At 52.6% G+C, this 13,009-nt stretch overlaps 1 protein-coding gene across 1 annotated transcript; it reads right to left on the reverse strand.

The window, feature by feature from the left end:
* Nucleotides 1-2,179: 2,179 nt before the first annotated feature.
* Nucleotides 2,180-6,750, reverse strand: FADD (Fas associated via death domain). Its single transcript, XM_023186315.3, has 2 exons — nt 5,829-6,750; nt 2,180-3,437 (listed from the first exon to the last, which is right to left on the reverse strand). The coding sequence occupies exons 1-2, from the start codon at nt 6,319-6,321 to the stop codon at nt 3,097-3,099; spliced, it is 834 nt and encodes a 277-aa protein (XP_023042083.1). The 5' UTR covers nt 6,322-6,750; the 3' UTR covers nt 2,180-3,096.
* Nucleotides 6,751-13,009: the final 6,259 nt, after the last annotated feature.

Raw genomic sequence — 13,009 nt, forward strand, 5'->3', positions numbered from 1 at the left:
CACGTTACACCTACTACTGTATCTGGCAGACAATTTTTTAAAAATGAAAAATACAGCGGGGCGCGGTGGCTTGTGTCTGTAATCCCAGCACTTTGGGAGGCAGAGGTGGGTGGATCATGAGGTCAGGAGATCGAGACCATCCTGGCTAACACAGTGAAACCCCGTCTCTACTAAAAACACAAAAAAATTAGCCGAGCATAATGGTGGGTGCCTGTAGTCCCAGTTACTCGGGAGCCTGAGGCAGGAGAATGGCATGAACCTGGGAGGTGGAGCTTGCTGTGAGCCGAGATCACACCACTGCACTCCAGCCTGGGCGACAGAGTGAGACTCCATCTCAAAAAAAAAAAAAAGAAAAAGAAAAAAAAAACATCATAGAAAATGTGGAAAGTGGCCAGGCATGGTGGTTCACGCCTGTAATCTCAGCACTTTTGGAGGCCGAGGCGGGTGGATCACCTGAGAGCAGGAGTTCGAGACCAGCCTGGCCAACATGGCGAAACTGTCTCTACTAAAAGTACAACAATTTGCCAGGCATAGTGGCAGGTGCCTGTAATCCCAGCTACTCCAGGAGGCTGAGACAGGAGAAGCTTGAACCCGGGAGGCGTAGGTTGCAGTGAGCTGAGATCGCGCCGTTGCACTCCAGCCTGGGCGACGAGCAAAACTCCATCTCATTAAAAAAAAAAAAAAAGAAAGAAAAGGAAAAGAAAATGTGGGAAGTACAAAAAGTATACAGAGCTTATCATCCAGAAAATAACTGCCATGATCAAATACATGCTGCCATCACCTGTCCTGCAGTGCCCAGAGAAGCATTTGCATTTTCTGTACCCTCGGTGTGTGTTCTCCACTGCTCCCTTTTGTTTTGCGAAGAACATTCTGTGTCCTGAGGACAGCTGCCCGTCTTGCTCTGCGGTAGCCTCAGTGCAGCGCCCAGCGCCGTTATGGCAGCCGCTTGGTGAATGGATTGATGGGTTGGCTGAACAAATGGGTGTTTCCACCTGGCTTTGAATCCCGTCTTCTGGGGGCAGTTTCTTGTCCATGCCGAGTTCTCCCCAGGGAGCAAGTTTGCTGCATGTCACCATGCTCTGTGGCTTTGCTGCCAGGGGCTGGTCCACCTCCCCTGTCCTAGGCATGGACAGTGGTGGCCCAGAAGGGAGGAGACAGGCAGGACTACTGAGAATGCAAACCCAGGCCGGGTGCGACGGCTCACACCTGTAATCCCAGCACTTTGGGAGGCCGAGATGGGTACTAGCCGGGCCAAGATGGTAAAACCCTGTCACTACTAAAACTACAAAAAATTAGCCGGGCGTGGTAGTGCACATCTGTAATCCCAGCTACTCGGGAGGCTGAGGCAGAAGAATCCTTTGAATCTGGGACGTGGAGGTCCCAGCGAGCCATGATCGCGCCACTGTACTCCAGCCTGGGCAACAGAGTGAGACTCCATCTCAAAAAAAAAAAGGTTACTTTCCCACTCACCGCATGAAAATCTCTTCCCCAAAGCCAAGCTGCTCACACTTAGGGACAGCGAGGCGCGACGTGTCTGTTCTCTACAGAACCAGCCCTGACCTGCGCCTTCAGAGCGGGCGTGCGCCGGGTCGGGGGTGCACAGTGTGTAGGAGGTCAGGCCATGCCATTTTGGGATGGCAACCAGCTCAGCTCCACGGCGGCACCCAAACTAGTGATGAACGGGGTAAGGCTTGTTTCTGCTAGGTTTCCGAGGCAAACAGGGCGGGGCTCCACTTCTGTCCCATTCACGGCTGTGGCCTTTGCTCCTAGCAAGGTGTCTGGCATCTGGAAGTGTCAGGTGACGGTGTGGAGGGGCTCAAAGGCCGGGATCCACAGCTTAGTGGGGACAGCGTCCTGCGGCCTTGGCTGAGATCCCACCTACAGCACGGCACACTGGACTTTCCCACGTCACAGCTGGTGAGCTGGGACAGAGAACAGCCACCTGGCTTTGATTCTGATTCTCTTGGTGGGGCAGGGAAATTCTAAGAGCGGCAAAAGCTACCCTAGCAGACCACCGTTCGCTAAGGCCAGACCCTGCTCATGAGCAGCTAGCGAGCTGTCAGGAAATCCAGCCGCCCCATCCCAGGCTGGAGCCCTTGACAGGGATCCTGAAACCAGCGGTACTGGGAATAACCAGCACATCCGAAATGAAAGAATCACCAACAGGAATGGAAAATTCTTTGTAATATGGAAGTTGTAAAGTCAAGTGTTTTAACGGGATTACCTTAGAAACAAGAGGACTGCTTTTTAAAGACACAAGATCCCGCTGTCTTGACAATTCTGTTATCAGAAAGATAGTGGTTTTGATACAAAATAGTAAGAAACTATAGAATTGCAGGACCCATAATCCTTACAAGGAAGAGAGAGTGCTGTGTGTCAATCACTCATGAGCACCAAACAGATATTATCTCAATTCGTCCTGGCAACCATCACCGTTCCTACTTAGCAGTCTCAGAGAGGAGACTCAACTCACGCAGGGGCCAAGAGCTGGACCACAGCCAACCAGGTCTCCCCACCCCGACCCCAGCAACGCCTCTCCCCGCCACGCCACCCCGCCTGACCCTAGTGTCCAGGTCTGCCGCGGTGGCCTCCAAGGAAATAGGACAAAACAGCCTTGCTGCCAACTGTGGGGGCAGCAGAACGACACAGTGGTTGAGTACGGGCTGTGGTGCCGGATGGCGGGGGTTCATATCCCAGTTCTCCCACACCTCCCTGCTTCGCTCCGGTTCCTGGGCCTCTGAGCTGGTCTCCTCCGCTGTGGAGTAACAGTGAGACTGCTCATCTGCACAGATTCCTTCTGTGCTGGACACGGTTCCAACTTTCCAGCTACTCCCATAGGAGCTCATTTAGTGGAGACAACAGGATCTTGCTCAGAGTGATAGTGAGGAAGAAATGGAAATACCTGTGCAGGGCCCAAGCCCGGCCTGGTGCGGGAGAGGCATCAATAAACGCAGCTTGAGTTCAGAAGCAGCTGGTCTGTGGCTCACTCAGCCTGGCTTCCCCTGGGTCTTCACAGTGCTGGGCTACGTTCCTGGAGAGAACCGAACTCCAGGCTGCGCCGATGCCTGCGGTCCACCAGGGCAGAGCAGCGGCCCATCAGGATGCTTCGGAGGTGGACGTGTCTGAGTTCCATGACATCGGGGACATGGCCCCGCTCCTGTTCTGGAGGTCTCGGGCCTGCTGAACCTCTTGTACCAGGTCGGCCACCAGGTTCATTTGGCAGGCCCTGAGAGCTGCCACCAGGCAGGCCACCGTCGCGTTCTCCTTCTCTGTGTTCTTCCAGATTCTCAGTGACTCCCGCACGCGCTCTGTCAGGTTGCGGGGGTATCTGTCCTCGATGCCGTCGATCTTGGTGTCTGAGACTTTGAGCTGACGAGCCAGCCTTCTCCAGTCTTTCCCCACATTATCACATATGACGTTAAATGCTGCACACAGGTCTGAGAAGCAAAGAACAGAACGGTTTACCGGGGGTTTGGAGACAAGCAAACCCACAATCCTCCCCAGCGCCTTTTAGCACTGACGCCAAGTGCTCAGGGGACAGAGGCACCTACACAAGCTCCTCCGTAGAGGCTAGAGTCGCCTGGCAGCAGAGGGGCTGTCACCAAATGCCCAAGAGTGGCCTGATTCCACTTCAGGCAAACCCCCTGCTCTCCAATACTATCCTAGGAGGTGTGGCCCACTGAAGACTCAAGTGCCAAAGGAAGTTGCAGTAGAGCTACCTACTGAGAGCAGGAGACACTGAGGGAGGGGCTGGGGAGTTGTCGGAGGGAAGAAAATAGGGTTGATCCCACATCCTGCCCTATAGCAGGTTGAATGATGTCACCTCAAGGGGTGTTCATGTGAAATTGCTAAAACCATGAAGGTTAACTTCTTTGGAAAAAGGGTCTTCGCAAAGGTAAGCTGAGGGTCTTGAGCGGAGATCATCCTGGATGACCTGGATGCACCAGTGACAGGCATCCTTGTAGGAGACACACAGGGAAGGCTATGTGACCCTGGAGTGAAGCGGCCACAAGTCAAAAAATGCCTGGAGCCACCACAAAGCGGAAGAGACGTGGAAGGACCCTCCCCAACAGCATTCAGAGGGTGTGCGGGTCTGTGGCACCCTGCTTGTTCAGCTTTCCGACCTCCAGACTGAGGGGGTAGATTTCTATTGCTTTAGGCCACCAGATTTGTGATCATTTGTTACGGCAATCACAGGAAACTAGCAGGCACTACAACTGTTATTTTGAAAGCTGCCCCGACTGACCACCAGTCTTTAGTCCCTGGCTACCATACTCCTCATCTGCTGACATCACCACTGAGATCAGGGAGCTGGTCACAAGACCATAAAAGGCCGTTTCTGAAACATGAAGAGAAGAAAGGAGAGGCAGGACAGGGTGCTGCTTGGACCGCTCCTGGCAATTCTGAGACACCATTGGCAGGTGTACCAGGTCCTGCAGCTCTGACAGCCGTGTGGGCTGGGCACTGTGTTACGACTGTACAGACGAGGAAACTGAGGCACAGGAAAGCTGATGGACATTCCTGAGATCGTGTAGCTGGCCGATGGCAGAGCCATGTTCTGAAACCCTGACAGTGCGGTGCCAAAGTCCACCCTTAACCGCTATGCTGAACTCTTGGGAAGGAGGAAGGCAGATCACCTACTACCAACCTGCCTATACCCACTGTTCACGTTCTGGTGCACTTCTTCCAGCACACAGTTAACTACATAACGACATAAACCAAGCACACATACATCTCAAATGTCAGCTATGTTTCGTGGACCACCTTTAAAATGCAATCTGTGTTTTTCCAGACATTAAATATCCATGAATCCCGTCCTGTTTTGCTTGTTCAGCACTTTCGTTTTTTTAAAATCTAGACTTGACTGTTTTCAGGCAGAGAGCTGTTCTGTCCATCCTGCCAGGAACAGGCACCAGTTCTTATACAGTGAAACCCATGGTGTCACATTTATGCCCTGATTCGTGACTGAACGGTTGACTCCAGGCCACAGTTTGAAAGCCTCTGAGAGGCGTCCCCAGTGCACTCCCAAGCCCCTCCCGCCTCTGAGAACAAGGGGGTAGGGCTGAGAAACTGCTGTACTCAGGGTTTCTCATTTGTATCCTGGAAGCTGCCGCAAGCCACAGGCGAGGGTGGAGAGGGAGTGACCGAGAGCAGGACAGGAAGCCACTGCACAATGAACTTGACCAGCGTGGCAGTGCAGGGGCTACCACCACCCATCCGGAGGCCGGACTGCTTGGTTCAAGCCTAGCTCTGTGAGTTATCGGCTGCGCATTTCCGCAAGCCCCTTGACCTGTGAGCCACAGTCCTGTCCTCTGTAAAATGCGGACAGTGACAGGTAACAGTATCTCAGCCACGGGGCTACTGTGAAAATTGTATTTGGCAGTTAGAGGGGTAAGCGGCATACTGTAAGCCCCTGGGTAAGAGTTACGGAATGACAGTGTTACTCTCAGACAGCCGAGAAGGGCATTCCCTGGATATATTCCCAGACAGAAGGGAAATGATGCGAGCAGGCTCACCCAACCTCTGCCCCTCCCCCGCACCGTCTCTGACTCCTCACCTTTTCTTCAGTGAGTTTTCTAATTTACCCGGGCAGAATGGGGTGGAAGAAAAAGAACTGCGCGTGTCCAGGCCCTGTAACCTCGAGTAAGTGAACTTTTCTGCGTTTTTGGCTCTCCCATCTGCAAAGCCAGGGCCGTACGGAGAAAACCCACGCACATCAAACCCGGCAAAGAGGAGGCGCCTGGAGGCCAACGGGAGGAGCCTCGCAGCACCTACATCCGGACGACCAGGCCCTGGCTCCCTCGGCCCGACCCCGACCCGGAGCCCACCTTCTTCCCCAGGCGCGGCCCCGGCCGCCACCCCCGCCTCGAAGTCGTCCAGGCGCCGCAGCAGGTCGTGGCGCCGCAGGGAGGCGAGCAGCTCGCGCAGGAGGTCAGTGTGCCCGGGCTCCAGGTCGTTCTGCTCCAGCAGCACGGAGAAGAGGTCCAGGCCGCTCTGCACGCGCTCCAGCTTGCGCTTGCCCACGCGCCCGAGGCATAGGAACTTGAGCTCGGTCAGCTCGCTGCTCGACAGGCTGGACGACACCGAGTGCAGCAGCACCAGGAACGGGTCCATGGCGGGGCCTGCAGGGGGCCGGGGCTGTGGCCTGGCCGTCCACGCGCCCGCTGTCTTCGGCTCTCTGGCCGTGGCCAGGTGTCGCCGCTTACTCAGCAGCCCAACGTTCCACTCTCGGTCCTGCACTCCGGTGCCAGATCCCCTACCGGAAGTCGACCCGGGCGCCTTTTCGACCGTTATCTCGCGAAAACTCGGGGAACCGCGCATGCGCCCCGAGCGAAGCCGTAGCCGTTTCCGCCCTGGCTGGCGGCGCAGCGGCCGGGCGTGGCCTCTGCGCCTGCGCCCGGCGGATCGTCTTTTTTCCTGGTGGGAGGGGGGTCTTGGGTGTCCAGAGAGTCTGCGGGCGGCTCAGCTCTCTGCGGTGAGGGCGGTCGCGCCTCTGCAGAGTCCGCCTGTTTGCAAAGTGCGGTGCGGCCCTACTGTGTGCAGGGCAGGGTGGGGCCGGGGAGGGCAGAGCCCGAACATCACGTGACCTCACACCTGTTAGTGACAAACGTTACTTACGCATTAACGTTTAGGGACAAACGTGGAAAATGCGTTCTTTGGCGCTCCTGGGGACCTCTTGTGTGTGCAGAAAACACTACTCAGAAGTTTATTTGTGTTTAAAAATGTGATTTAAATAATACATGATTTCCAAAGTAATAGTCTTTTATTAAATCAACATTATTGAGCGCCTACTGTGTCAGGTAGTAGGGGCTGGGGACAAATTAGCGAAGTTCGAGGGTCCCTGCGTGCCCGGAGTTTACATCATAAGTACAAAAGCGACAGGCTCCAGAAGATAAGGTCGTGGCGGGCATGGTGGCTTAGCCTGCAATGCCTGCACTTTGGGAGGCTGAGGCAGGATTGATTGAGCCCAGGAGTTCGAGACCAGCCTGGGTAACATAGCGAGACCCCCATCTCTATTAAAAAATAAAAATAAGGAAATCATACAGTATGCCAGAAATTCAGAAGAGCCAGGGGAAAGGGAGTCTGTTCACGGGGTGGGCATATGGAGGGTGGGGGGCCGGGTGGTTTGATAGGGCCTCTGTAAAGGTGCAGGTGAAGGCTGGGAGCGGCCAGGTACCTAGCTGTGGGGGGAAGAGTTGGGCACACGGAGAACAGAAGAGCAGAGCACAGGGGAGGGCTGGGGTTCCAGGAGCAGCAAGGCCGTGGGTCTGGAGGTGAGGAGGGGGTGCAGATAGGAGAGCCCTCACCAACCAACAAGGACTCAGCTTTACTACAGGGTGGGGCAGGGAGTGATGCCAGCTGAGTTTGTTTTTTTAATTGAGATATAATTCACATACCATACAATTCACCCTTTTAAAGTTACACTTCAGTGGTTTTTAATGTGGTCACAAGGTTGTGCAACCCTTCCTGCTGTCTAACTTTAGGACATTTTCATCACACCAAGAAGAAAACCGTTAGCGTTTACTCCTCCCCTCCCCCACCAACCACGAATCTCCTTTTTTTTTTTTTTTTTTCTTTTTCTTTTTTTTGCTTTTTTTCAGACAGAGTCTCGATCTATGGCTCAGGCTGGAGTGCAATGGCACCATCTGGGCCCACTGCAACCTCTACCTTCTGGGTTCAAACAATTCTCCTGCTTCAGCCTCCTGAGTAGCTGGGATTACAGGTGCCTGCCACCATGCCTGGCTAATTTTTGTCTTTTAGTAGAGACAGGGTTTCACCATCTTGACCAGGCTGGTCTTGAACTCCTGACCTCAGTAAGCCTCAGCCTCCCAAAGTGCTGGGATTACAGGCGTGAGCCACTGTGCCCTGCCGAATCGACTTTTCAAATCTATGGGTTTGCCAATTCTGGACATTCCATGTATACAGAACCATACAGTATGTGGCATTTTGTGTCTGGCTGTTTTCAGCATCATTTTCAAGGTTCATCCATGATGTAGAACATATGAGTACTTTATTCCTTTTTTTTTTTTTTTTTTTGAGGCAGAGTGTCGCTCTTTTGCCCAGGCTGGAGTGCAGTGGCACAATCTCGGCTCATTGCAGCCTCTGCCGCCCAGGCTCAAGCGACTCTCGTCTCTTATGCCCTAGCCTCCCAAGTAGCTGGGATTGTAGGTGTGCGCCACCATGCCACGCTAATTTTTGTATTTTTAGTAGAGACGTGGCTTTGCCATGTTGGCCAGCCTGTTCTCAAACTCCTGGCCTCAAGTGATCCTCTTGCCTCAGCCTCCCAAAATGTTGGGATTACAGGTGTGAGCCACTGCGCCCAGCCTCCTTCCTTTTTATGGCTGCATACTATTCCACTGTCTGGGTGTTTGGGTACCACAATGTATCTTTCAATTCATCGGAGGGTGGACATTGCCTTTGTTTCCACGTTTTGGCTGTTGTGAATAATGCTGCTATGAACACTGAGTTACAGTTTTATTTTGTTTATTTATTTATTGAGACAGGGTCTTGCTTTGTCACCCAGGCTAGAGTGCAGTGGCACGGTCATAGCTCACTGAGGCCTCCTGGGTTCAAGCGATCCTCCCACTTCAGCCTCTTGAGGAGCTGGGACTACAGGCACGCACCACCACATCCGGCTAATTTTCATATTTTTTTTTGTAGAAACAGGAGTTTGCCGTATTCCCCAGGCTGGTCTCGAGCTCCTGGGCTCAAGCGATCCACTGGCCTCAGCCTCCTAAAGTGCTGGAATTTCAGACGTGACCACCGTGCCTGGTCTTGAGTAACTTTTTTTTTTTTTTTTTGAGATGGGGTCTCACTGTGTTGCCCAGACTGGAGTGCAGTGGCATGATCTTGGCTCACTGCAACCTCTGCCTCCTGGGTTTAGGAGATTCTCGTGCCTCAGCCTCCCGAGTAGCTGGGATCACAGGCATGAGCCACCACATCCGGCTAACTTGCCGGGGTCTGACCCACAGACCCAGGCTGCACTAGAGATGAATAATGTACTCAGACACCAGTATTCAGGGAATGAACCGGCTAGGGGGCCGGACTGTTCACGGAAAGAGTTGTTCCAGCCGCATGCCCTGACTAGCTGGCCCTGCAGGCATTTATTCAGCACAGATTAATGACAGAGGCTTTGAGTCAACACACTTGTGAGTAATTAATCTGGCCGCTCTCCCTCAGAGACAGCAGTCCTGCCCGTGAACGATCAAGGGTCAGTTTTAGGACGACATGAGTAAACCAGCTATTTAGATAAACTCCTCTGCATTCCTGTGTATCTACACCCTGAGCTTTTAAGAGAATTCAGTTTCCTTCAGCCAAATCTTTTACTGAAGCTATGCAAACCTCCCGGCCTTCTAAGAAGGTTTCTGTCTATTTCCTATAACTTTATCTTTATAAGTTATCCTACCACCCTGACCGATCTCTTACACTGTGTATGTTTAGCAGAGACACGGTTTCACCATATTGGCTGGGCTGGTCTGGAACTCCTGACCTCAGGCGATCTGCCTGCCTCGATCTCCCAAAGTTCTGGGATGACAGGTATGAGCCACCATGCCCAGCCTTTTTTTCTTTTTCTTTTTTCTCTTTTTTTTTTTTTTTTTTGAGATGGAGTCTCACTCTGTTGCCCAGGCTGGAGCGAAGTGGCGAGAGCTTGGCTCGCTGCAACCTCCGCCTCCCAGGTTCAAGCGATTCTCATACCTCGAGTTATATTTTTAAAGATCATGCTGGTTGCTGGTTAGAAGCCAGGGGACTGCAATAATCCGAATGAAAGACAGTGTATTCAGACCAGAGGGCAGGTAGCAGTGGAGGTGGTGAGAGGGGGCAGCCTTCTTTAGATAGGGGATATGCATAAACTCGAGAGTGCAGGATACCCTGTAAAGTTTGAAGGCTGGTCCATCCATTGATGGAACCCAGGAAGGGGCAGGTGGGGTGGGCTTGAGGGAGGACCAAGGTTGGCTTGGGATGTGTGTGTGAGATGCTGCTATGGTTTGAATGTTTGTCTCCTCCATTAATGGGTTAATGGACTGATGGGTTATTATGGGGGAGGATCACACTAAGCTCCCTCATCATGTGATACCCTGCATCGCCTCAAAACTCTGCAGACTCCACAGAGAGTCCCTGCCAGCAGGAAGACTCACACTGGATGTGGACCCTTGACCTTGGACTTCTCTGACTCCATAACTGTAAGAAAGACATTTCTGGGCCAGGCGCGGGGACTCACACCTGTAATCCCAGCACTTTAGGAGGCCAAGGCGGGTGGATAGCTTGAGCTCAGGAGTCCAAGTCTAGCTCAGGCGACACGGTGAAACCCCGTCTCTACAAAAAAATGCAGAAAAAAATTAGCCGCGTATGCACCTGTAGTCACAGATACTCTGGAGGCTGAGCTGGGAGGATCGTTTGAGTCTGGGAGGCAGAAGTTGCAGTGAACTGAGATTGAGCCACTGCACTCCAGGCTGGGCGACAGAGCGAGACCCTGTCTCAACAACAACAACAACAACAACAACAAAAAAAAAGAAATTTCTTTTCTTTGTAAATTATTCAGTTTCATGTATTCTGCTATAAGCAACAGAAAGCTAATACAGATAACTATTAGATGTTTTGGTGGAGATGTTGACGGGTCAGTGAGGGGCATGGGATGATTGGGGGAAGAGGTGAATTTGAGAGTTGCCTGCAGATAGATTGTGTTGAAAGAACCAAAAGAGTGCAGTCACCTATGAAGAGGAACAGAAGAGGTGACTGGATGACCAGCTGGGCTCGATGGCTCACCCCTGTAATCCCAGCAGCATCTTCCCGTCCCTGGTGAAGGTTGTTGTGGGGGAGAGGGGTGTAGGATTGTCAGCAATTTTGATTTTTCAAATAAAGCCCTCAGTCTAGGTTTGTGTGCCCATATGCTTGAGTTTTAAATATGAACTACTCAAAACCACAAAAACACAACGCTGGCCAAAGTAGAAACCTCTGTGGCCTGGGCTGGGCTCACGGGCAGCTTGTGTGTGGCCTCTGATCTGCTCACGAGCTCTGAGCCCTGGAGGTGTCCCCTGAAGTCCCAGGCAGCTTCTTAGTGCTTCCCTTGGATTTCCAGGGCTTGGCCTAGGGCCCCCCACCCTCATCCCTTCCCAAAGCCCAGCATTCACAGGGCCTCTTCACGCGACAGGGTGGCCAGGTGATTCTTATATGGTGTCCCTGGGGGTTCCTGGAGTGACCTCTCTGGGGTCTACTGGGGCTGGCATGGGCACTGCCCTGTTTGCAGACAGCCTCCAGGGGACGCTCTGGGTGGGGAAGTGTGGAGGTGCGGGTTTGAAAGGTGGCCCTGGGCCAGGCGCAGTGGCTCACGCCTGTAATCCCGGCCCTTTGGGAGGCCGAGGTGGGTAGATCACCTGAGGTCAGGAGTTCGAGACCAGCCTCGGCAACAAGGTGAAACCCCCATCTCTACTAAAAATACAAAAATTAGCCGGGCGTGGTGGTGGGTACCTGTAATCCCAAGGAGAGCCAAGGATGCCCACATATTTAGAATAGCCTTGGATGTTAATGACAAAGACCAAAATGAGCCGGGTGTGGTGGCTCACGCCTATAATCCCAGCAATTTGGGAGGCCAAGGCAGGCTGATCACAAGGTCAGAAGTTCCAGATCAGCCTGGCCAATATGGTGAAACCCTGTCTCTACTAAAAATACAAAAATTAGCCGGGCGTGGTGGCGGGCGCTTGTAGTCACAGCTACTCAGGAGGCTGAGGCAGGAGAATCACTTGAACCAGGGAGGCGGAGGTTGCAGTGAGCCGAGGTCACACCACTGCACTCCAGCCTGGGTGACAGAGCGAGACTCCATCTCAAAAAAACACAACACAATACAACAAACAACACAACACAACACAACGCCAGGTGCGGGGCCTTTCCCTTCCCTGAGTGCAGCTCCTGCAGGCAGCCAGCAGAGGACAGCAGCCACCAACAAGCAAAAGCAAGAGAAAGAATTTCTGCTGCAGAGGTTGTAACTTCTTAGGACATGCGTTGACATTCAGTGTCTGAGTCCTGGCTACAGAAGTGGGCTTTTGTTTTTGGAGACAAATTCTTTCTCTGTCGCCCAGGTTGGGGGTACAGTGACATAATCACAGCTCACTGCAGCCTCGATCTCTCAGGCTCAAACCATCCTCCCATCTTAGCCTCCCAAGTAGCTGGGGCTGCAGATGCATGCCACCACACCTGACTAATTTTTAGCTTTTTTTTTAAATTTATTTTTTGTAGAGATGGGGTCTTGCCATGTTGCCCAGGTTGGTCTCAAACTCTTGAACTCAAGGGATCCTCTCATCTCAGCCTCCCAAAGTGCTGGGATTACAGGTGTAAGCCACTGTGCCCAGCCCCAAAAGTGTGTAATTTTTTGTGGAAGTTGATTGACTGTACACTTTGTGCAATTTTCTCTTTGTTTTACTTTAATGAAAATTGTGTGGGGGAGACGGGGAGAAGGGAAGGGAAATGGACGATAGTAAATACATGACTTGGCAGGGCTGAGGAAATCAGAGTGTCTGCTGAGCCTTTGCCCCATGGCTGCATTCTGGGCAGGCTCTGGCAGGGGCAGCAGACACCATCCCATCTGAGGAAGCCAGATGAAAATGCCTGAGCTGGTCCTATGGCTCCAGGCATAAGCTGTCCCTTTGCCATTTGCTCTTCTGCCAAGGCTGTGTGAGCAAGTGGGGGTGAACTGCTTGCTGTGAGCATGTCTTCAGAGGTCAGAAGGCATCAGGTTTACCTTCTACTACCCCCTTACCTCCTCCACCAACACCCCTGCTAACTTGATCCTGAGGCCCATTCAGCTCGAAGGCAAAAAGACTCAGTTGTCAGTCTGTTTTCCATCCATCCACCCATCCACCCATCTATTCATCCATCCACCTATCCATCCATCCATCTACTCACCCATCTACCCATCTATTCATCCATCCACCCATCCATCCACACATCTATCCAACCATCCACCTATACATCCATCCACACATCCATCCATCCATCCATCCATCCATCCATCCAT

The sequence above is a fragment of the Piliocolobus tephrosceles genome, chromosome 13, assembly GCF_002776525.5.
Source record: "Piliocolobus tephrosceles isolate RC106 chromosome 13, ASM277652v3, whole genome shotgun sequence".
In the NCBI taxonomy this organism is placed as follows: domain Eukaryota; kingdom Metazoa; phylum Chordata; class Mammalia; order Primates; family Cercopithecidae; genus Piliocolobus; species Piliocolobus tephrosceles.